Below are 23317 nucleotides of genomic sequence, written 5' to 3' on the forward strand. Positions count from 1 at the left end.
TGCTGCTAACAGTTATTCATATTAATGAAGTACCCCTCAGGAAGCCTATGAAAGTGCTGTGCACAAGGAGAAAATTTCCTATAAAAATCTTGATACCAAAAGAAGAACTTTGCAGAAAAGTCACTATTAAAAAGTAAAATGTAAATGTTCCACCAGGGTTTTTTTCTAGCTTGGTGTGCATGCCCAGAGAAAATATGAGGGACATGCATATGACCTAAGGATCTATCAGTTTTGCAGAGATAAGGATGAGAGTGCAGAAGGTTGTCTGTTTTTGGACTCTCATGCTCAACCTGCAGTCTAGCCCACTGAGATCAACAGGAGAAAAGAGAAAAGACAACAAAGGCTAGTGACAAAGGGGTCCAACTCATCCAGAGGGGAAAAAAGGGTTTTCTTAAGGCAGAGCTGGGTCCCCTTTCTCCTAAACACTGGTGTTTTCTTTCCCCTCCTCCCCCTACTGTCCTCAGTTGTTAACTCTGCAGCAGAAGCTCTTTGTTTCAACCACCTAGGGCTTGAGGATGAGAAACAAAGTCCACAACTTTGTAGGAAAAAATAAAAAGGAACTAATTCTCTACTCCAGTCTCACAGAAAAAAAGTATTAACACCACATAAAATTGTTTTCTATGAGACTGGAGAAGGCTTCCATTCTCTTAAATCAGGAATTATCAAGCTGTGGGTCTGGACACTGGCTGGGTCATAAAGCAATGGCCAGGAGATCACAGGAAAATTGACAAAACCCAGTAAATACTAGACTCCAAAAGGCAAGTTGAGGATCAGTAAGAGGTGGTCTTCCCTTACCCTGCTGCTGTCCTATTCTCACCAACTCTTCCACTGCAATACACCACAATGTACTCCAGGAAAGCACTGCTTAAAAATTGTGTGGAGCTTCACTTTGTGACTCCTGACAGTGCTCAACCAGATTCTCACCATAGCTAATCAGCGATTCCTTGAAGCAGAGCTCAATGCAAACAGGAAGAGGAAGCACACACAGCAGACAGCATGTTCTAACCCAGAAGGAGCCACAGTTGTTTCTTGTCATGATCCCAAAGATCTATCTCACACACACCCACCCACCAGCTGTAGGGGTGCTGGGTGGGAAAAGTCTGAGAAACTCCATCCTATATTCCTGTGTTGTTAACCTCTCCCACCTCTAAATAGTTTATTTCCTCTCAGTACAGAGAAGTAATGATGTCTGTCTTAGAACAGCGGCTTCCACAGACCAGCTTGATAGACTATGAAGAGGGAGGTTTTTATACATGGCGTGTAAAATATCAATGCATTCACAAACACAAATTTCAAACTACAAGTTATACAAAGTTATTTTTTGAAACTTGGAATTTCAAAATACATCTCCAAGTCAATATATGCAGATATCTCTCAAATTTCCATTTATTTTTTTTACATGTTGCTTAAAATTCCAAGACCTTTATGCTATTTCTCTGATGCACTATTGATATTAGAAGAACAGATACAGATCTTAGACTCACTTGACTGCTAACACACTGACAACACCTCATTATAATAGATGAAAAAGTGTATTGTAATACGACCAGGATTCCCAGAACAGAACAACTGTATGGAAAAGACTAAATTAAATTATTTTCTTCAGAAATGCAAACATTTCTACGTATTATGCTCCCATTATAAAGCACATTATAAAGTCAAGTTAACTATACCCCATCCAATAATAAATATTTTCTTATTGTCACTAAACAATTATTAAAGACTAAAAGAGAAAGACTAGCATTTTACTAAAAACTGACAAAAATATATGCTAAAATCTGACTGAGAAAAATTAACATTTATATGGCAAATATCAATCCAAGGAGTCAATTGAAATCTTCAAAAAGTCTGCTGAATAAAAATTCAAGAAGGCTATTAATTGTAACACACCTTTAAGTCTATCTAAGTTTGGTACCTTTTCAATGAAATGGTTCCACTGGAACTTACAGAAGATTGTTATATTTTATTCTTCTTCATCCACTGCTACTTAAATAATATGTATCAGAAGGGAAATTTTGCCATGCAACCTAGTGAAGCATAAAAGAAGAACAGCAGTCAGGAACATACTACAAGGAATAATCCTGCATTGACAAAAGGCTGGACTAGACAACTAGGTTCTCTCTCTAATTTCCATTATTAGGATTCCATGATTTTTGATTCAGAAACTTCTACCATGTTTCATAATCACTAACATTTCATCCTTTATATTCTATTATGTTAGCTATGTCCAGCTCACCATGGTATGAACTAATTCAATCACTACAGTCACAAACTAACCTATTCAAATTTTGCTTAGCCTATATTCTAATATTGGAAAAATCCTGTTCATTGTACTATGGAGACTAAATGAACATCTTTTCATTCAGAAAGACCACAATTAAAGGCTCAGATTTCTCTCCCCTAAGCCCACTACAGAAAGGCAAGAGATGTAACCCATCTCCCTGCTTTAGATATCTGATTACATCAATCATACTAAAGGTATTAAAGAACCTGGGTCTTAACAGGTAAGTTAAGAGGTGATTGAGAATCAAGTATTTTTATTTGCAGTTTTTAAATCTGCATTAAGGTTTGATAAATTCACATGCCAGCAGCAAATAAGAGGCTTTCTATGGCGAGATGAGAGCTCTAAGTTATCAATGCCAAGAGTATTTTTAAGCTCTCATTAGAAAAAAAGTTTCCAGTTACCCTATGGTTATGAATGTAACCAAATATACAGCGCTGTGCTATGAATCTGTATAATGCTTTTATACCGAACTGCTGATCTTCATTATTTTGCCAAGCAGTAGAGAAAAACAAGATTTTTTTCACTTTTTAAGAATCATGTGAACATCACTTTGCTGCTGTGGCTTGGGAAAGCTCTGAGCAACAGCAGAGATACAGGAGCTTAACAAATATAAAATTAATCAATCAAAAAGAGCAACCATATTTTGTATCATAAGTAGTTACTGAAGTGAGAAACAAGGAGTCCTATGGAAATTTAATGAGCTCTTGTGCAATTTTAAGGAGTAAACGTGAGTGACATATTTTCTCCTTTGCTGCTAATTAAATAATACTGTTTGGGGCAAAATTCCTTTAGCAGGAAAAGCAAAATGATGTTGGAACCAGCAGGCTCTATGATCCTTGTGAACAAGAGATTGAGCAGCTTGAGAAAGAAACAGAAATAGTCACAATAAAAGAGAAGGAAGACAGGGACCCATGTGAAAGTGTATGTAACAGGGAGCCAAGTAATATGTCTAGGACAACGGCACCAGGCCCCAAAAGGAGTGAGACAAGGAACAAAATGAACAAATTCTACAGAAGCAAGAAAAGAAAATTCACAAACAGTTTGTGTCATAGAATCTTAGAAGATCATAGAATCATAGAACATTAGGATTGGAAGGGACCTCAGGAGGTCATCTAGTCCAATCCCCTGCTCTAAAAAGGATCAACCCAACTAAATCATCCCAGCCAGGGCTTCATCAAGCTGGGCCTTAAAAACCTTTAAGGATGGAGAATCCCCCACCTCCCCAGGTAACCCATTCCAGTGCTTCACCACTCTCTTAGTGAAAGAGATCTTCCTAATATCCAACGTAGACCTACCCCACTGCAACTTGAGACCAGTATTCCTAGTCCCATCACCTACTACCATGGAGAACAGCCTAGCTCAAACTGCCACAAGACTCCCCCGCCCTCAGGTAGTTGAAGGCTGCTGTCAAATCCCCCCTCACTCTTCTCTTCTACAGATAAAATAAGCCCACTTCCTTCAACCTCTCCTTATAAGTCATGTGTTCCAGTCCCCTAATCATCTTTGTTGCTCTCCTCTGGACTCCCTCCAACTTGTCCTCATCCTTTTTGTAGTGGGGGGCCCAAAACTGGACACAATACTCCAAATGTGGCCTCACCAGTGCCGAATAGAGAGGAATAATCACTTCCCTCAATCTATTAGCAATGCACCTACTAATGCAGCCCAATATACCGTTAGCCTTCTTGGCAATAAGGGCACACTGTTGACTCATATCCAGCTTCTTGTTCACTGTAATCCCCAGGTCCTTTGCTGCAGAACTGCTGCCTAGCCAGTCGATCCAGTCTGTAGCAGTACATGAGATTCTTCTGTCCTAAGTGCAGAACTTGTCCTTGTTGAATCTCATCAGATTCCTTTGGCCCAATCCTCCAATTTGTCTAGGTCACTTTGTATCCAATCCCTACCCTCCAGAGTATGTACCACTCCCCTCACCTTAGTGAATACTTCAGCCTTTTCCACATCATCTGTCACTAGGTTACTTCCCCCATTCAGGAAGGGGCCTGCATTTTCCCTGATTATCTTTTCTGCACATTGGGATGGTTTGTTCCTGTACCCTCAATAAGGTTTATTTAAAATACAGCCAGCTCTCTTGGACTCCTTTGCCCCTCATATCAGCTCCCTGTGGGAGTCAGTCTGCTTTTCTGAAGTCCAAGGTCCATATTCTGCTGTTCTCCTTTCTTCCTTATGTCAGGATCCTGAACTCGACGATCTCATTGTCACTGTTGCCCAGGTTAGCACCCACTTCTACTTCCCCTACCAATTCTTCCTGATTTGTGAGCAGCAGGTCAAGAGAAGCATGGCCCCTAGTAGGTTCCTCCAGCACTTGCACAAGGAAGTTGTCCCCAACACTCTCCAAAAACTTCCTGCATTGTCTGTGCTCTGCTGTATTGCTAGCCCAGCAATTGTCAGGGTGATTGAAGTCCTCATGAGAACCAGGGCCTGTTATCTGGAAACTGTCACTAGCTGTCTGAAGAAAGCCTCGTCTACCTCATCCTCCTGGTCTGGTGGTCTATAGCAGACGCCCACCACAACATCATCCTTGTTGCTCTCGCCTCTAATCTTAACCCAGAGACTCTCAACAGGCTTTTCTCCAGTTTCATATTGGAGTTCTGAGCAATTATATTGCTCTCAACATACAGTTCAACTCCACCACCTTTACTCCCCTGCCTGTCCTTCCTGAACAGTTTATATCCATCCATGACAGTGCTCCAGTTCTGTCAGTTACCCACCAAATCTCAGTTATTTTGATCAAATCACAGTTCCTTGACTGTGCCAGGACTTCCAATTCCTCCTGCTTGTTTCCCAGGCTTCTTGCGTTCGTGTAGAAGCACCTAAGATAACTAGGTGATTGCTCTACTTTCTCAGTGCACATCAGGAGGCTTCCCCCGTTGCACCCTCCTCTTTGTGCTTCCTCCTGGTGTCCCACTTCCCCCCAAGTCCTGTAACAATATATAAGTAGCTCTTGGTAACACCTATACCCATAGGTGTTTGTCCAGTTTATCTTTTAGACTGTAAGCTCTTTGACAGAGGAGCTGTATTCTACACATTACACAGTACAATAGACCCACAACCCAGGCACTACCAGAATGCAAATAACTTAATGACTACCTGCCTCTGCCCTACTTTCCAGGTAGATACTAGCACAGGACTATGGTGATGATAGCACTAAATAGTTCCACAAGTAAAGTGAAGGCAGCAGAAAGTCCTATCCCCTCCTAGTCCAAGGCAAGGACTGGGCAACCAAGTCACGTGTCATCCTGTGAAGTGACATTTGCCACACCCAGGTGTCACTCTTAAGAACACTGAAATTGATCCTGGAATTGTGATGAGTTAGAACAGGGGTGGGGAACCTTTTTTATGTCAAGGGCCTGATGGTGGCCCTGGCGGCGGGGGAGAATTCAGCGGCGGGGCGGTTTCACGGCGGCGGCGGGGTTCCGGGGGGGGCGGGGGGCAGTGCCCACCGCCAAAGTCCCCCCGCCACCAAAAAGGGGCAAACGGCGGCAGGGTTTCGGCGGCAGGGTTTCGGCGGCGGCCACTGCCCCCCGCCCCCCACAGAACCCCGCCGCCGCTGTGAAACCGCCCCGCCGCCGAATTCCCCCCGCCACCAGGTCCAGACCAAATGATTTCGCGGGCCTTATACGGCCCGCCGCGGGCCGGACCAAACCATTTTGCGGGCCGTATATGGCCCACGGGCCAGACGTTCCCCACCCCTGAGTTAGAAGAATGACTTCTATAACGGACAGCCAAAGTTCAGCAATCACTCCCCAAAGTGGACTTGACTGCTCTTTCTTCATGAGCTTAGCCAAGATGCTGAGCTGCCTAGTGCTTATATGAATAGTGATTGGCAGTGTTCTATAGGCAACTATTAGAAATAAAGGATAGAGAAGGAAGAAACTTCACTTTATGTACTCTCTACATATTCAAAAGTTTTGTGATTTTGGGTTCCCAACTTCAAACAGCTTAAAGGGTTTAGTGAGTAGGTGGCAAAGCAATTAGGGCTTTTAGTCTATAAAGTTTCATGTAGTTATTAGTGTCGGAGGAGAGAGAGAAAAAATTACATATAAATGAGATTAAACTGTTTCTTAGGTAAAGAGGCTAATTTTTTTAAATTCAGGTTTAATTTAATAACTTGTAAAATCTTTACTTCCATTCGTTAGATTAAATCTCAAGAAAAACTTCCTAAATGTAAGAACAGTAGGACAATGGAACAGACTGCCTAGGGAGGTTTTGGAAGCTCCTGCACCAGAGGTTTTCAAAAGGAGGCTGGATAGTCATCTGTCTTGGATGGTTTAGACACAACAAATCCTCCATTTTGGTAGAGGTTTAGACTAGATGACCTTTGCAATCCCTTCTACCCCTATGCTTGCACTCAGGAGAAAAGGAGTAACACACCAGAAAAAGGCCATCAACACCATCAAATAGGACAAAGTGTTTACAAAAAGAGATGTATGTGCAGGAAACATCACTGAGTAGTGTAGATGGGCTGAGATTATAACTTACACTTTGGAACATAAATGCATATATCAGGATTTTAGAGATAGATTATTTGTAGATACCAAGTACAGTGTAATCTTATAAAATTGGTGTAGTTTTCTGGAGCAGGTGAAGACCCAGTAATTTCAAATCTTTTAAAAACATTTCTATTTAGACTGAGCTTGTGAGTGCTCTGTGAGTGTAGCAAGAGTATGAAAGAGAACCAAGGCTGGCTTAGGCCCATATGGAATAATTTGGAGGGAGAGAAGTATAGGAGTTGACAAAGCACAAAGTTATTAATGAAAAAAAGATGATGAGACAGACTCAAAGGGAAGGACAAGTCACATCACTGCAGCCACAACACAGGAGGTTCCAATTCACAGTAAAACGTCAATGTTTTTTAACTGAATCTATTGTGGGCATAGCCTTTGTCAGGACTTGCTCAGCAGTGGTGTAACTATAATAGTAATGGCAATGTTTTAAATGCTGCAAGCACTTGGTTGGACAGTTTTATACGCATTGGTGCTGCAGGTATGTAAACCTGTGGGCACTGTTAAAGTTTTAACTTCTGTTTCTTGCATTTAAAAAAAAATACTTCAGCAGTACAATATACCAACACTATTTATTGGCAGAATGAAAGGGTGTCATTAAATAATTGTAACTCAAAAAACAGACGACGTATATCAAAGCAACAGCTTGACCTTAAATATAACAAACTTAAGCATAGAGCCAATAGCAAATTTCCATAATGTACTCCTGAATAAGTTCAGGAACATATTACATTGTTACATCATTTAAATATTGTAAAATGTTTAAGAACACTGCCATTTTTAATTACCGATAATAATAGCCAGCTCTTATACAGCACTTTTCATCCATAGAGCTCAAAGCACTTTACAAATGAGGTCAGTGTCATTATCACCATTTTAAAGATGTGGATACAGAAGCACAGAGAAGAGAAATAACTTGCCCAAGGTCACACAGCAGTCCAGTTGCCGAGTCAGGAATAGAACCCAGATCTGCTAAGTCTGTACATGTAAAATATTTGTTTCCTTTCCATTCCCACACCACAAAAGACTATTTCTTTAAGGGTATGTCTATACTGACGGCAGCAAAGTCACCGCCGCCAGATTGATCTTTCTGGATCGATTGAGCAGTCAGCGTAGACCCACTCAACAGATCAGGAAGTCGACTGAGTAAAACCACCCCTCAAGTAGCGTAGCACTGCGCAGTGCAGTGAAGACAGCACGCAGAAGGGAAGCACAGCAGTCGACAGGAGTTACACAAGCTAGTCTGTGTAACCTGCGTAACTCCCATTGGCTGCCGCCGAATCTCCAGGTAAGTCTAGACCAGGGCTAATAACTAGAATTTGATTTGAATACCTGTAGAGATAGCAAAATTGTATTAAATCCCCCAGGTCGCCATTTATGATTGTTCCCTAAATATGTTTTCTAGTACACTGGAAACTCTAGTTTTACAAACACCAAGCAACTTGGCTTCCATCACTTCCCTTTGGAGACTACTCCAAACACCACAGGATTTGAATTTGTTATTCTGCCAAGCAAGACTAAGCAAACAGTTGCCAAACATTTGTCTCCATGTCCTCATGACAGAGAAAAAAATCAGCAGATTTTCAGTTCCATGCCAAAGGCTATCATGCTGTGAGGGTTAATAGTAAAAGGCAAGTCTACAATGAGAATATTAGAGCAGTGTTTAGCTATGTCAATTTTAAAACCCAGGTGAGTGTGCTTATAGATAGCCAGAGCTCTTTCATGAATGCCCTGCATTAGAATTTTAGACCTCCATACATTCAGCCTGAAGACACAGTCTGTAAGGTTTAATAACCTCAATTGCTTTCATTATAAATTCCTAACTTCATGTTAACATTTCACTAGTTAAGAATAACTGTGTCAGAGCAGCCACACATTTGCATACACATGCATGTGTGTTACAAATACACACATTTACAGGGATGCAATTAAGAAAAGCAGTGTTCCCTGGAGTCCCTCAGATGAGTAAGTCACCAGCTACACTAACAAAAAAGTTTTACTAGTATGAGAGCCCCACACACACCCCAACATGCTGTATGATAAGGGAGGTAGAACATGCCACCAACCACACTGCCCTCACCCTCGCCCTGAAGGGAGCCCCCTGCCTCTTGCTGATCACTGTCCATGCCCACAGTGTATTTCCCAAACTGGGTTCCTGTCCTGGGTAGAGCCAACTCCTCAGTTGCACTGAGCAAATATAAGACGGGGTAGATTTCTGGATTGATCTTAGGGAGCTGCATCCCTAGTCTGCTCCCTGTGGTAACCCATGTTCTGGTGCACGGCTCTGCAGAACACAGGTGGAGGACAAACACGGACACTTGGGGGGGACAGTGGAAATGGTACTCTGATTTGGCTCCAGCTCCCTTGGGCATACTGGGTCTGGGAGCAACCACGGTACTATCTCCTCACACTAAGGCCCCATGGCAGCACAAAGATCCAGCCACTGCACTCACTGGGTTCAGGGGTGCGGCGGAGCAGCCAGTGAGCAAGCATGCAACTCCAAGGTTTGACCTTCCCCAGCTGCAATGCCCAACCTACGTTACTTCTTGGTTATCACTAAAAGCATCACTCTGTCCTGAACCCAACCAGCGGCCACAGCAATCAAAACAAACATTTACAAATTAAACCATTCACAGGTTCTAATATGTAAATTAAATAAAAACAATCTGGAGACATTAGTCACATCACTGTGAACAGCAATCTGAACACAACATGGACAGCTTTTCTAAAACAAGTCTAACTTTTAAGCCTATAGGCCTATCACTTAGAAAAGCTGCCATTACTTCACTATAAGCTTCAAATGCAACACTTACTATTCCCGCGGACAGGTATTTTAATGAGACCAACCCTGGGATCACTTTGTAATCATAAAAGAAATCAAGAATTTCATCTATTGACACAATAAAGGGCATACTTGACCCTGGCTTCTCAAAACTCAGGGACCCACTTAAATGCTCAAGAGCACTATCAAAGCAAGGGGACCACTTAACTAGGTCCATTTCCAGAGTTCTGAAATCCCCCCTCCAACATTTGATTTTCCATTCCATTACTAGGACCACTTCCAAACCTTGGGACACCAATACCTGAACCAGGAAAGCCACTACTTCCAACCCAGTCTGCAAATAAGTATATGTAACCACAACAAAATGTATTAACGAACTGTTAATGCACGAGTATGGTTCATATGGACATTTAGTCTATCGGCAGGCTAATGCAGGGTAGTCACACCCCAGTTTGCCACAAAATAAATATTTGTGTTGACAAGACCTTCATCTAATCCATTTCTGTTATTTCAGCCTATGTACTCCATCTCCGTATGCACTGTGTCAACACAGACCCCATGGAAATAACCTTTTAATATCAGCTTTTATGGCAGAAAAAGAGCATTCCATGAACACTGACATAAAAAACATTCTTATTAGAAGGGGTTTTCACACTACTTTGAGAATTCATCAGAGGATTTATAGGATTACTGAGACCCACAAATACTAGAATCAAACAGTTCACATTCGCTGCTATCCCAGACCCATTTATTCCAGTAGGTAAAAGGTGCTACAGATGGATTTTTCACAGGAGACATTCCAGGTACCACTGATAATACGGAAGGCATCGGGGAAATGGAGGAACAAGCAGGGTAAGTACAGGAAGTGGGACAGGTAGGGAGAACAGAAGGCATTGGTGGCAAAGATGGCATAGCAGGCACTGGTGGAGGTGGTACGGTGTTCATCAGGGATACTGTACTAGGTACAGTTAATTTGGAATGCATTTCCCATACTGGCAGTGGAGAACATGGTTTACATATTTGTTGCTTTCATACACAAAGGATTAAGTACTATAGATAATTTACCCTAGCACTGAACACAGAACTAGGTGGTGGGCATATCTAAATTGGCAGTTCTATCATGTTTTGCTTTTGTTATACTGCTCAGCAAGAGTTACTTTTGACTCTAACAGTACCTCATGTGCACATCATAACACACCTTGCATCTTCCTCAGAGGCAAAAAATGAAGAAAACCTCACCCAATTCACCCCCTACAATATGCATGCCCCCATCAGGAATGGTCAATCCAGAGAAGTGGTGAATGTCCATGGTCCCCCGCCACAATCGGAAGACCGTGCAAATGGATGACCACAGCCATGCTGTGATGACATACACACCTGCAGATGAGAAAAGGCAACGTCTGTATCAGACAACTATTTATGACACAGTGTATTTACCCACAGACACCACCTAATATTATTTGCAACCCTAATGGCCTCTTGTGACAATTAAGTGTAAAATTTTCACATGTACCTAAGTGCATGTGAAAGCCCCCTCGTCCCACTGTCAAAAATGATTTAGACACTCATTGAAAATCAACTGAACTTAAGCTCCTAAACCACTTACATGCTTGTAACTATGTAAATTTAAATATTAAGCATTCAAATGCATATTGCAACTCTAGGGCAGTTTATTAACAAACAAAAACTTTATTTAGTAACAGTTAAGGTTGCATCAGAAGATGACTAGAGATGGCTCACTCCGCCATGGCCTCTCTTGTGAAAGTGTGGCATCTCAAAATGTATGAAGGTTTGCTGGTGAAAAGTTTAATGTTTTCCATAGCAACTTATGGATGTGAATCCTGGGAAACTAATGCTGCTGCCAAGAGGAAAACGGAAGTCTTTTAGATGTGGTGCTCATAAAGAGTTGAGTATCTTCTGGACAAAAAAGACAAACAATTGTGTTAGAAATATTATTCGAAAGAAGAGGACTCTTGTCAGAAATCAACAGGCCCACACTTATGTACTTCGGTCATATCAGGGTAGAGATGGAAATCATCTTTGAGAAAGTTATCATGGAAGGAATGGTGGCAGTAATCACAGTAGGGAATAACCAGCCAGGCAACTGATAGAGGGTGTACTACAGATCACTAGGTAAGCTGCTGCATATGCAAAGTTAGCAATGGATGAGGAATGCTTCCAAAACTTCTGCTCTGATGTCACTAGTATTCAGCCAGGAATAAATGGACTTAATATTGTATCAAAGGTTGCACTAGGACACTCCATCCACACAAAGGTTAAAGAATGGAAATCAGAAGACGAAAAAATTTTGTACCCTTAATAAGCTGTTCAAGTGGCAAAGAATACAGATTCCCTTACTTCTGGTTCTCATTCTTATAACTTTCGTGTGGATGACATCTTCTGATACAACCTTAGCTCGTCACTAAATAAAGCTTGTTTTAACTTGCTAATTTTTACAGTGTTGATGTACCTCTGTGGGTAGGTCCCCAGGATCAGAAAGTGATGAAGTTAACCTACCTAGAATATCAAACAGAGAAACAACACTGCCAAAGCCACTCTTCAGGATGGTTGATGCCACCAAGAGTGTGAGGCTGCACCATGCTCAACATTTTATTTTCAGTCAACATGGTTAAGCACACCAAAAGCAACTTGTTATACTAACAACATCAACATAATGTGTCAGGCAAAGTAACCCTCTGAAGTCTGCACGGTCACTTACTTCCCAAAATACTTACAGCTTCTCATGCGCTTCTTGAAATTGAATGGAGATGGGGCAGCAGCAACAGCTGGGTATTTGCCTGTGCTCCAGCAACCAGATTTTGCCTACCATGTCCCTGATCCCTGCCAGTATGAAGCAAATCTCTTATTGCACATTGTGCCATAAACTGAAGGATGTTGTCACCATGCAATTTATTAAACCAGTTTTTTTTAATGTTTATGAAGAAAATGAGTAAGTTCCATCCTATGCAATAGAACCTATCACACTGGTTGTCAGTGAGGTTTGAAACCAGTACCTTCAGATCCGCAATCAAGATTTCTACCACATGAGCTAAAGCAGTAAAAGGAAAAACCTCAAACCAGTAATAAGAATAATTAATGATCTGAATAAACTACCAAGCATATGGCAGATTCCTTATCAGTTCACCTTCAAAAAATAAACTCTGTCCAAATACAAGTATTGGGCTTGATGCAGGATTAACCTGGTGAAATTTTCTCACCGGTCCTATGCAAGACATCAGACTAGATGATCACAATAGTCACTACTGGCTTTAAAAATCATGAATCTACTACTGATTATCTGCTATGTGAACGAACTAGCCACTAGAACTGAATGCATATACTTTGTCAGTGAGTTACAGAGTTATTTGCTAAAGAGCAGTATCTCAAAGGAACATGTTATCTAGTGGTTAGAGACATGATAGCTAAAGCCACAGATTTGGCACATTCATTCTGAGAGGCAGAGAATCTCAGTGAGTAAGATTTGGGTCTATTGTATTTGAGATCTCCTTCCTACCCTGATTATCACAATGTGAATTCTCTCAGTTAACTGACTTGTTTAATGAGGAAAAATGATTGCATCTGTCAGCCCATCTAGAACAAGGTATGAGAGCTTCCTCAATAAAAGGACTCAAATTCCCAGAAATATGAACAGAAATCAGGTGAGACCAGAATTCATGGTCCCCTGGCTTCCATGTCATTGCACCTTCCCTAGACTATAGGATATTTGTGGTGAAGTCAGCCTCCTCCTTTCCCTCCTTGCCTCTTACCTTGATAGGGGAGGGAGGTTCACTTGTGAACTCTGAATGCAGGGACTGGGACTAATATGTAAGTGGAGGCTAAGGAACAAAAGGTATAACCCATCAGATGAGGAATTCAAAAATAAAAGAAACCCTCCTCTCCCTGAACTGCAAAGAGCGATTTAAAAGGAAGGTGTACCCACTACCCGTTACAAAATTTTGTTTAGCCTCTTCAGTCAGAGATATATTAAATGTTTGAATAAATTAAAGATACTTGTTCTGATTTTGTATCAATACTTTCTAGAAGTCCCACGGTGAGCTTGTATTAAAAATGCAAAAACAGAAATCCTTAAAATCAAGTTTAATAACCAAGAATAATATGAGCTAGCTGCATTTTTTTCTAAACAGATGTGTTAGAACATACTATGAAGGAGTACGTTAGTTAACTTCTACTCCTGTATTATTCAAACTAGCATGATGTCTACAAAAGCAAATCTGCATCTGAAACATTTGTGTACTCCATTTTAAGAATACCAACATTATTTGTTTGATTTGGGAGAAATGTTAACTGATAGATCTTTTATAGTAAGATATATAGTGAGTCAAATTAGGGATTTATAATAATTCTAAAATTTAAGAAGAGCAATACTAACTGAATTATTATAGAAGAGCTGAACTTACGTGATTATAATACTCATCTAGGAAAGACCTGTTGCTTACATAGTTGAAAACATTCCAAATGTTTAACCTATGACTACAGGAAGGGGAAAAAACAGTGTCATATCAATGCTATAACAAAGGTATTTTAAAGTTCTGAAAGTTACCTAAAGGAATAACTTTTGGTCCCCAAATAATACAGTTAATATCTTCAGGAACTCCAACTTCTATATGTGAAAGCATAAGTATTGAGGCTTAGTACTTGTTCAGAGTGATCCTTGTTAAGAGTGATCCTTGTTAAAAGACATACTATGTATAAGTTTATTTTTTATTTTTATACCTTTAAATATTAGAAGACTTCCACTGATTACTTTATCTTTTACTAAAGAGATGTTTTTTCCACACTTCTTCTCAGTTGGTGAACCAACGTCAGAAGAGCTTTGGAAAGAGTTAACTAAAAGCTTAGTTACTACAGAATACCTACCTACCACTGTTGCTCTTTGTGCATACCTTCCATTGTTCCTAGTTAGAGTTCTGCTGTGCCCCAAACAGGAGTGCAGAATCCTAAACTTATGCCCCGATCCAAAATTTTAAAATGGAATTTGGTCCTTTCCACAATGAGTTTGACACCCCTCTAATCTAATCTGTTCTAACATACTCTGGATTCTAAATACCCAACGTTTCAGTTTTTGTAAACAGAATTTTTGTCTAGAAACAGTTAACTCTTCCTAAAGCAATTCTACTTTTCCTTTCCTGCAACAACTCCCATTTTCAGTCTCCCTTCACTTCCATTGCCTCAGAGATCTCATCTGCTAAAACCATCACCAATTAAATAGTTAATGATTACATCTGAAGTGTCACTGGTTTCAGAACCAATACCGCAATAAGATTAATTGGGGCAGGAGAGTTTCCACCTCCAAATCATGTTTCAGGTTGTCTGTAGACTCAGGCAGAAATCACAACATCAGTTTCCAAACACGAATGGAATGTATGTTTTCCATGCACCATGATAAAAAAGAAATTTAGTTACAAGAAAGCTTAGATCCTGCAGAAAAGAATGTCAAGTGGCCCACAAACCAATCAAGTCAACCAAATTCAGCCAAAGAGTCAAAACATTTGACTCTTCTAGGTTAAGAATGTCACACTCATTCTGCAAAGAGTTAATTGCAGCATAGTGGGGTCTAAGTAGTCAGGATCATATTCTTGATGCACAGCACAGCTCCAGTAGGAATTATGCACAGACAGTAGGTAAAACAAAGCCTTTATGTTTGTTGCTTTTAGTGTCTCAGTAGGAAAGAACAATCTAATATCCTTAAAACCCACATTCTGTCTTGTGTTTGACCATTTATATATATGCAGTTACCCACTTTGCATGATCAACCGCAGTAACTAATTATGCACCAGAAAAGGCAATATTAACCCAATCCATGTAAAATTTAACATCAACAGTAGCTGGGTGAGTAGACAGAACGCAAGTAATTTAGGGCCATGTGTATAAACACTGAACCAAAGACGATAATGTACTAATCTTTGCATTACCTTAGGGCACCTGTTAGAATATGTCTAGAGTTCTCAACCTAGTCTCTCCTAGAAAACGTCTATATAATGTTGCCACGAAGATGAGGTTACTCACCCTGTGCAGTAACTAAGGTTCTTCGAGATTTGCATCCCTGTGGGTGTTCCACTTCAAGTGTTGGCACGTCCTTGATTAGATAGTGCTCATCTAGGTTGTGCATGCGTCATCACCATCGGCACCTCGCTTGTCATGCGCACGACCAGACCCCTGTTCCTTCTCTACCATAAAGTCCTTATTTTTAACTCTGAAGTAGATGGGGAGCACCCACAGGGGGCACATCTCAAAGAACCTCAGTTACTGCACAGGATGAGTAATCTTTTCTTCTTTGAGTGGTGTCCCTGTGGGTGCTCCACTTCAGGTGACTCTAGAGCAGTGCCCCCTCAGAGGACGGAAGGGACTTGGGAGTACTTGGGTGAATAGATGAGAGTACTGTTAGACCTATCAATACATCCAATCTGGAAGCCTGATCAATGGCATGTTTTGTGTAACTATGTGCCAAGGCCCAAGTAGCTAATCTACATGTCTATGATTGTTACGTTACTGAGGAATGGTATAGATGTAGACAGTGCCCTGGTGGAATGTGTTTTGACCCCTTGTGGGGGCTTGCACGTTCTTTTGTTGGTAGCATAAATGAATGCACCCTGAGATCCATTTTGATAATCTCTGTATGGAAATAGCTGTGCCTTTGGACGGATACAAAAAGTTTAGAGAATTTTCTGAAGGGTTTTATTCTGTCTAGACAGAAAGCTAGTGCAAATCTGACATTTAATTTATATAATAATGCATTTTGTGTGTTATTGTGAGGCTTTGGGAAGAATTTAGGTAAGTGGTGAGTCCGTGGTAATCCTAACCCTGTGAAAACGGGATCCCTGCCCGAATATTAGTGGGTTGTGTCCACCACTGTAGGGTCTTTGACTCTGTTCGGCATTATGAGTTTTTTGTTTAGTCTGTGTTTGTGTGGCTTGTAGATGGTTGCGAGCCACCCCTGTACGCCCACACATGTGCTGCCTACATGTTGCACCACAAATGTAGTACCCACCATGTGTCCTAAGAGTTGGAGACATGGGCGTTCAGTTATGTTCGGGCTCTTCTTCACCAATGATATTACATTGATTATTGTAGGAAACCTGTTGTCTAGTAGCAACACGCTGGCAGTTAGAGAGTCCAGATGTACTCCTATGAATTCCAGTTGTACTGGATTCAAAGTGGACTTTTGTTAATTTTTGTCCTAGGTCTTGAAAGAATAACATTGTTAGTTGGGTAACTTGAATAGCTTGTGCTTGATTGTGTGCTTTTATCAGGCAGTTGTCTAGATACGAGAATATCATTACCCCTTGCCTGCATAGACGTCCTGCCCCTGCAGCAAGCATCTTCCAAATACCAAAAAAAACATTGGTGCTGCAGAAAGGCCAAAGGATGGTGCCTTGTATTGGTAGTGGCTTTCTCCCAGTGCAAATCAGAGGAATCTTCTTTCTGCTGGGTGGATTGTTACATGAAAATAGGCATCTTGTAGGTCAAGGGCTGAAAATCAATGCCCGTTCCAGTGCTGGTATTATAGTAGATAGCGTGACCATCTTGAATCATTGTACCTTTATGAATTTGTTGAGCCGTTGAGCCTTCTGAGATCAAAAATGGGTCTCCATCCCCCATTTGGGAGGGGGGGGGTCAAAAAGTAATGGGAGTAAAAACCCTTCCCTCTGTGCTATGTAGGTACATGTTCTAAGGCATCTAGAAATAGAAGGTACAACAACAATTGAAGTAATAGGTGCTCATGAGATGGGTCCCTGAAGGAGGACGGGGAAGGGGGTTAAATAAGGGGTACAGTGGTAAATGGGATGGAATATCCTGAGTATATGATCTCTAATGCCCATTTGTCTGATGTAATAGACGCCCATAAGTGATGGAAAGGGCATAGACGAGTGAATTGGATGGTTGGTATCATTAGCACTGAGTGGTGAGGGAGGTTGTTCAGACCCCCAACCAAGATTTCAAAATTGTTCTGTGGATGACAATTGTGATACTGGGGTTTGTTGATGGGTCTGCCATCATCTTTGTTTGTTACGTTATGGTTCATAATGTTTGTTAGTGGATGTATTGTTGGTACTTGCATGGATATGGCTGATATCTGTACTGTTTTCTCTTTGTTGCAGGTGTGTAAATACCAACAGTGTGTAGTGTGGCTCATGAGTACTTCATGGTATGTAGGACCTTGTAGGTTTTTGCAGCAAAGAGTTTCACCTTATCATAGGGGTGGTCTTCTATCATGGATTGCAGATCTTTCAGCAAGTGCAGAGTGGAACCACGATGTCCTGCACATGACCACCACTGTGGCTGTTGTTCTCGCAGCTTTGTCAGTTACGTTGAGGGAAGTCTGTAAGGCAGTTCTAGCCACAAGATGGCCTTTGTTTAGGAGCAATCTGAATTGCTCTCTCTTCTCTTCCTGAATATCATTAATAAATTCCATGATTTTGGAGTAATTGTTGTAGTCATAATTCGAGAGCAATGTGGCATAGTTAGCTACATGTAGTTGTAACGTAGCAGATGAGTACTCTTTGCACCCAAATAGGTCTAGTCTTTTGCAGTCCTTGTCCTGCAGTGTAAACTTATAATGGGACTGTTTGTCCCATTGTCTTACTGCCTCTATAATGAGGGAGTTAGGAAGGGAGTGGGTAAAAAGAAATTCCATACACTTAGAGAAGATTTTTATCCGCCCTCTTACAAGTTGGTGTAATGGTTGCTGGTGTTTGCCAGATGTTGTTGAATGGCTTATCAATTGGTAAGATGATTTTTTACAAGGAAGCGATGTGAAGAATTTCTAACAGCTTGTGATGCGTTTCAGTGACCTCCTTGAGTGGAATTTCCAGATTGTCTGCCACTCTTTTAAAAAGTTCCTGAAACTGCCTGAAGTCATCTGCAGTCGTAGGAGGTATTATTGCCTCATCAGGTGAGGAAGATGAGCTATGCATTGGAGGTGATGTTTCCTGCTCAATAATTTCTACCCTTTCTTCAATAGTCTCCAGAAATGGTTCAGAAACGGGTGGGATAGATCATAATAGAGATCTGCTTCTGTCCCTATAAAAGCTGTGGGGTCTGCTGTAACCCCTTGTATAGGCGGACTATGTATCCCAGTTGGGCCACTGCATTGGGAAAGGTATGGGTGGTCTGAACTAGAATTGTCTATGGTATCTGGTACATTATCTTTATTTTGGAGATCCAGGAGTCGGTCTGGCAGGTGAGGAATGTTGGGAGAAGACTACTCCTTCCTCTCCCTCATCCCCGTTGGAAAATGGTATGGGAGAAAGAACCTCCTCAGGTGCAATGTGCACTGGGGAGGCATCTATGCCAAACGACGGCGACTGAGGTGTGGATGTTTACTGCCCTCAAAAAGATGCATGTATGTCATTTTGAAGTGTGTTTTTGTCCCAGTGACAATGTCGGCACCGAAATTTTCATCGGTGCAGTCACTGAGGGCGGTGCAATTATCGTGATCAGTGCTGTAATCAGAGTTGGCTCCGTCACTTACATTGATGCCGCTGTCAGCATCAGTGCCAAAGAGTCAGTTGGTGGCAGTTTGACCTGTGAAATGGTCTCTGTGATGCATGTTTTGTCAGTGTCGTAATGAAGGAGGCCAGCTTATTTTTACTCAATTCCACACCAGAATGTTGCAAGTCCTTCAGTGCTGCTGAAGAACCTGGTGCCTCATATATACTTAATCTTGGCACTGTTGGTATTGCCAGGAGAGATTTTGCCAAAGTGCTCTTCTTTTTTGCCGGTTGTCTCTGAGGCTGAAGCTCTTTTCCACAAAGAATTTTCTGCAATTTGAGCTCCTCTGGACTCTGACGATGAGATCCACCTCTGATCTTGGCCAGGAAACCTCAACGACTTTTCCATTAAAATGAGTTTGAGGTGGAGATCCCTGTCCCTTCTGGCACTGGACTTTAGGTTCTTACAATGGGTACACTTTTGAGGCAAGTGTCCCTCACCCAGACATCGATCCACCTGATACTGCTATCACATCTCTGCAAGATGTGCATCTTTTAAATCCTGGTGAACCAGGCATAATAGCAGGTTCCCTGCAGGAAAAAAGTATTCTACACTACGAGGGGGGAAAACAATTTTTTTTTTAAATCTGGGTGAACAGTGAAAGGTAAGTGACTACTGACTAAACTAATACTATATACAGACTATCTAATTGTTAAGACACTCCATCACAGAGCGCAGACAGCTGAGAAGAAACTGAGGGGGGTCTGGTCACGTGTGCGCCGTGCAAGATGCCAATGGCGCTGTAAGACGGGGATGACACATGCGCAACCCAGACAAGCATTGCTGATAGAAATCTCCGATTGAGGATGTGAGGACACCTGAAGTGGAGCGCCCATAGGGACACTACGTGAAGTAGTACTAAAATATCGAGCCAGATATGTAATGGGAAACTGCTTAGCCCTAGTTAGAGCTGGGCTGTTAAATCTTTTTATGAGCACCAGAATTCAATTTTTTAATTAAAGCATGAACACTTCAGAAAAAGTCTAAATATATGACCTTATTAAATAGTGCAATACCTAATACAGAAATCAAAAAGAATGATTACCTTATAGGTGGTTCTTTGATACAATTATCCATGTGAATCCCACTGGTGGGGCTTCATGCATGCAGGTCTAGAACCTTTTGGCCATCAGTGTCAGTGGGAACTGTACATATGCCCTGTACATCCTCATACCACACATCTGAGGGCATACAAGGGTTTGCAGCTCCAACCAGCAATTCAGTTCCTTTGCTAATCCTGTATCCAACAAAAAAGTTGGACTCCCAAGTAATGGGGGCAGGAGGGTGCATAATGGGACCCACGTGGACGAACATCTCAAGGAACCACAATTTAGTAAGGTAAGTAACCATTTAAGTATTGGTTTCTGCAGATCCCATTGTTGATTAGTTAACAGTTCCCAGATCAGAAAGGAAAAGGGTACAAGTCCTGACCAAAAGACTGCAGAACAACTCTGCCATGTCTGTCATTAGATCTGGAAGACAGGATAGGTAATAGCACAACATGGTGATGGGTGAGTTAAGTTCCAGATTACAGCTCTGTAGGTCTCTATCATAGACTTTCTGAAGGCATACTAAACAGACTGTCTTATATGTGGTAGAATGGGCTCCAATACACTTTGTTGGGACAGACTTGCCAGTTCATAACAAACTAACTACAGTCTGATCTACTTGGACAGTTTGTGTGGAAATAGACTGGCCCCATGCCATTGTCCCCAGGAATTATCAAAAACCATGGTGACTTCTGGAATGGTTTTGTACTGTCTTACTAGTAGGAAAGGGATCTCAAGTGCACAAGTTGTGTAGCCTAGCTTTCCCAGGGTAGAGAATGGAGTTTGGGAAAGGAAAGCAGCACACTGATTTTCTTGATTTACGTGAAAGTCGGAAGACAGCTTGGAAAAGAATTTGAGGTGGGGTATTGGAATCATTTTATCCTTATGATATAAGAGAATAGCATATTGCTCTTCTGGCTTGAACCTCAGCAAAACCTTGCTGAGCCAGGTGATAAAGAGAGGATCTATCAGACTGACAGGACCACACTGAGTTCCCAGGATATGGGCGGCTCCCTCAGTGTGGGTAAATGGGGAGGAGAACTCTTTAAAGGTTTGGTCAAAAGTGTGCACAAGAAAGCTAGTTAGGCTTGCACAAATTGATGGCACAAAGATATGGCAGCTAGACAGACTCACTGACCTGACAGTAAAGATGTGTTTGTTTGAGCTGCAGGAAATAGCGGAAAATTTTCAGAAGTGACTAAGTGACTTAGGTTTCTGAGTGTCTAAAGCAGGGGTTCTCAAACTGGGGGTTGTGACCCCTCAGGGGGTCGCAAGGTTATTGGGGGGGGGGGTCGCGAGCTGTCAGTCCCTGTGCATGCCAGTAAGTGTAATGATGACCCCTCCATGCCATGCTTTTTAATAGTTTAAACACGGACTTTTTAAAATGTTATTTATATCCGCACAGCCAAGTAAAACGAACTTTTAGACTATGAGGAATAAAGAAAGTAAAAATCAATAAAGATACCACACAAACAGCAGCAGTCTACAATAAATTATATATTAAGAAAGCTCAATTCTGAGACCACATATGATACTGAAGCATGCTGTATCCATCAAGCATGCAAAATTTGATCTCTTCTTCTGTTAGATGTGTTGTCACTTTAATTGTTCAAAAGCACCATAGAAAACTAGTTTTCAAGTCATAATTATGCCCTAACAAAAAGTACAGATTAACAGGCAGAATTAATTTGTTAAATTCTGTGTAATATTTCCAATTTGCTGTTATTTTGCAGGGTATTACTTTTCTCAGTGAAAGCTCCTAGTCCTCAAACTCTACTTGTAAAGTTTTACCCTTTCACTTACAGTATACATTTCTATTGATAACCACTGAGTCCAAACAATACTTTTTGATGAGCAATCCTTCCAAAAATTACGTATATCAACATCTTCACAAGGGTCATGAAGAACAGCTGAAGCTAAAAAAATCCACACTCCAGAGACTCATCACTTTGCAAAACACTTGCCTCCACACAATACTGAAACAATCTCCTGTAAACCCACATCTCCTAGAATGAAGTCTACAGAATTACAAATCTAATCACAATACCATATAAAATTCAGGTCCATGTCATATTGCTTTATACCAAGATTATTAAAATTCTATTCTGAGGAATCACAAGTAACCAAGAAAATTGGAAGATTTTGGCAGAACTTTTGTCAATATCTATGCTTAAAGATCTCCAAGTAACTATTAATCAGTAAAGATAAGATTTTATCACTGTTATTTTTAGTAAAAATCATGGACAGGTCACAGGCAATACACAAAAATTCACAGAAGTCTATAAGCTATCTATGACTTTTACTGAAAATAACAGGGTGGCAGTTGGGAGCTGCTCAGGGAAGGAGGGGCTGCAGCAGCTGGGAGCTGGGGGAAGCACAGCAGCTGGAAGTTTTGAGGTTGGGGGCAGCAGGATTCCCTTGCCACAGCTGGGAGCCCCCACAGCAAGCTCAGAGCTGTTGTAGGTGGCAGAGGGACCCCAGAGCTCCGGGGTTCCCCCTGCTGCCCGCAGCACGGCACTCCGGGGTTCTCCCACAGTGACTCGGGGAACCCCCACTGTCAGCAGCTGTGGGTGATGGGGACCCTGAAGCTCAGAGCCACCACGGGGCAGCGGAGGGACCCCACAGCTCCGAGGTTCCCCAACTGCCCGCAGCTCAGAGCCATGGGGTCTTTGCCGCTGGTGGCGGTACAAAGCCAGGGGTCCCACCACCCATCCTGGCAGACAGCAGCAGGGTTCCCTGCTACCTGCAGTGGCTTAGAGCTGCTGCCTGCCCTGCTAAGGATCCCCACCACTTGCTCTGGAAGACAGCAGCAGGATCCCTGCAGCCTGCCAGAGCTGAGGGGTCCACCGCTGAGGCTGAAAACTGCTGTCCCCCCTTCTCCCTTCCCACCCCCCAACCTCCGGGACCCTTACCATCTGTGGTGGCTCAGAGCTCCTGTCCCCGCAGTCTCCAGAAATGGATCATTTTATGGAGGTCTCTGGAAGTCACAGATTCTTATCCTTATTCATCAGCAACTATTTATCTGATAGCCAGAAGTACTGTATAGTGTGAGAAAGGGTCTTTTTTTAGGAAAACATACATTAAGAAAAAAAGTGAACCTGTCATCAAGATTTTAAGCTAATTATACATTTCTTATGTGTGAATACATGCAGTGCCTATTATGAACAAC

At 41.7% G+C, this 23317-nt stretch overlaps 1 protein-coding gene across 5 annotated transcripts in view; it reads right to left on the minus strand.

Annotated features, from left to right (window-relative positions):
- PHF20 (PHD finger protein 20) overlaps nucleotides 1-23317 on the minus strand; it is a 184254-nt gene that overhangs the window by 157660 nt on the left and 3277 nt on the right. For 3 of the 5 annotated variants that reach the window (XM_067546848.1, XM_067546847.1, XM_067546843.1), the window contains exon 2: nucleotides 23061-23186. In XM_067546848.1, coding sequence (XP_067402949.1) covers nucleotides 23061-23063 — 3 coding nt within the window. In that variant the 5' untranslated portion in view covers nucleotides 23064-23186. Of the gene's footprint in view, nucleotides 1-1915; nucleotides 2028-10825; nucleotides 13603-23060; nucleotides 23235-23317 lie in introns of those variants that run through there. The other 2 variants (XM_067546846.1, XM_067546844.1) reach the window with 2 other exon arrangements.

Source organism: Emydura macquarii, unplaced genomic scaffold (genome assembly GCF_026122565.2).
Source record: "Emydura macquarii macquarii isolate MOO-44397 ecotype Brisbane River unplaced genomic scaffold, CSIRO-AGI_Emac_v2 contig_1170, whole genome shotgun sequence".
NCBI lineage: Eukaryota > Metazoa > Chordata > Testudines > Chelidae > Emydura > Emydura macquarii.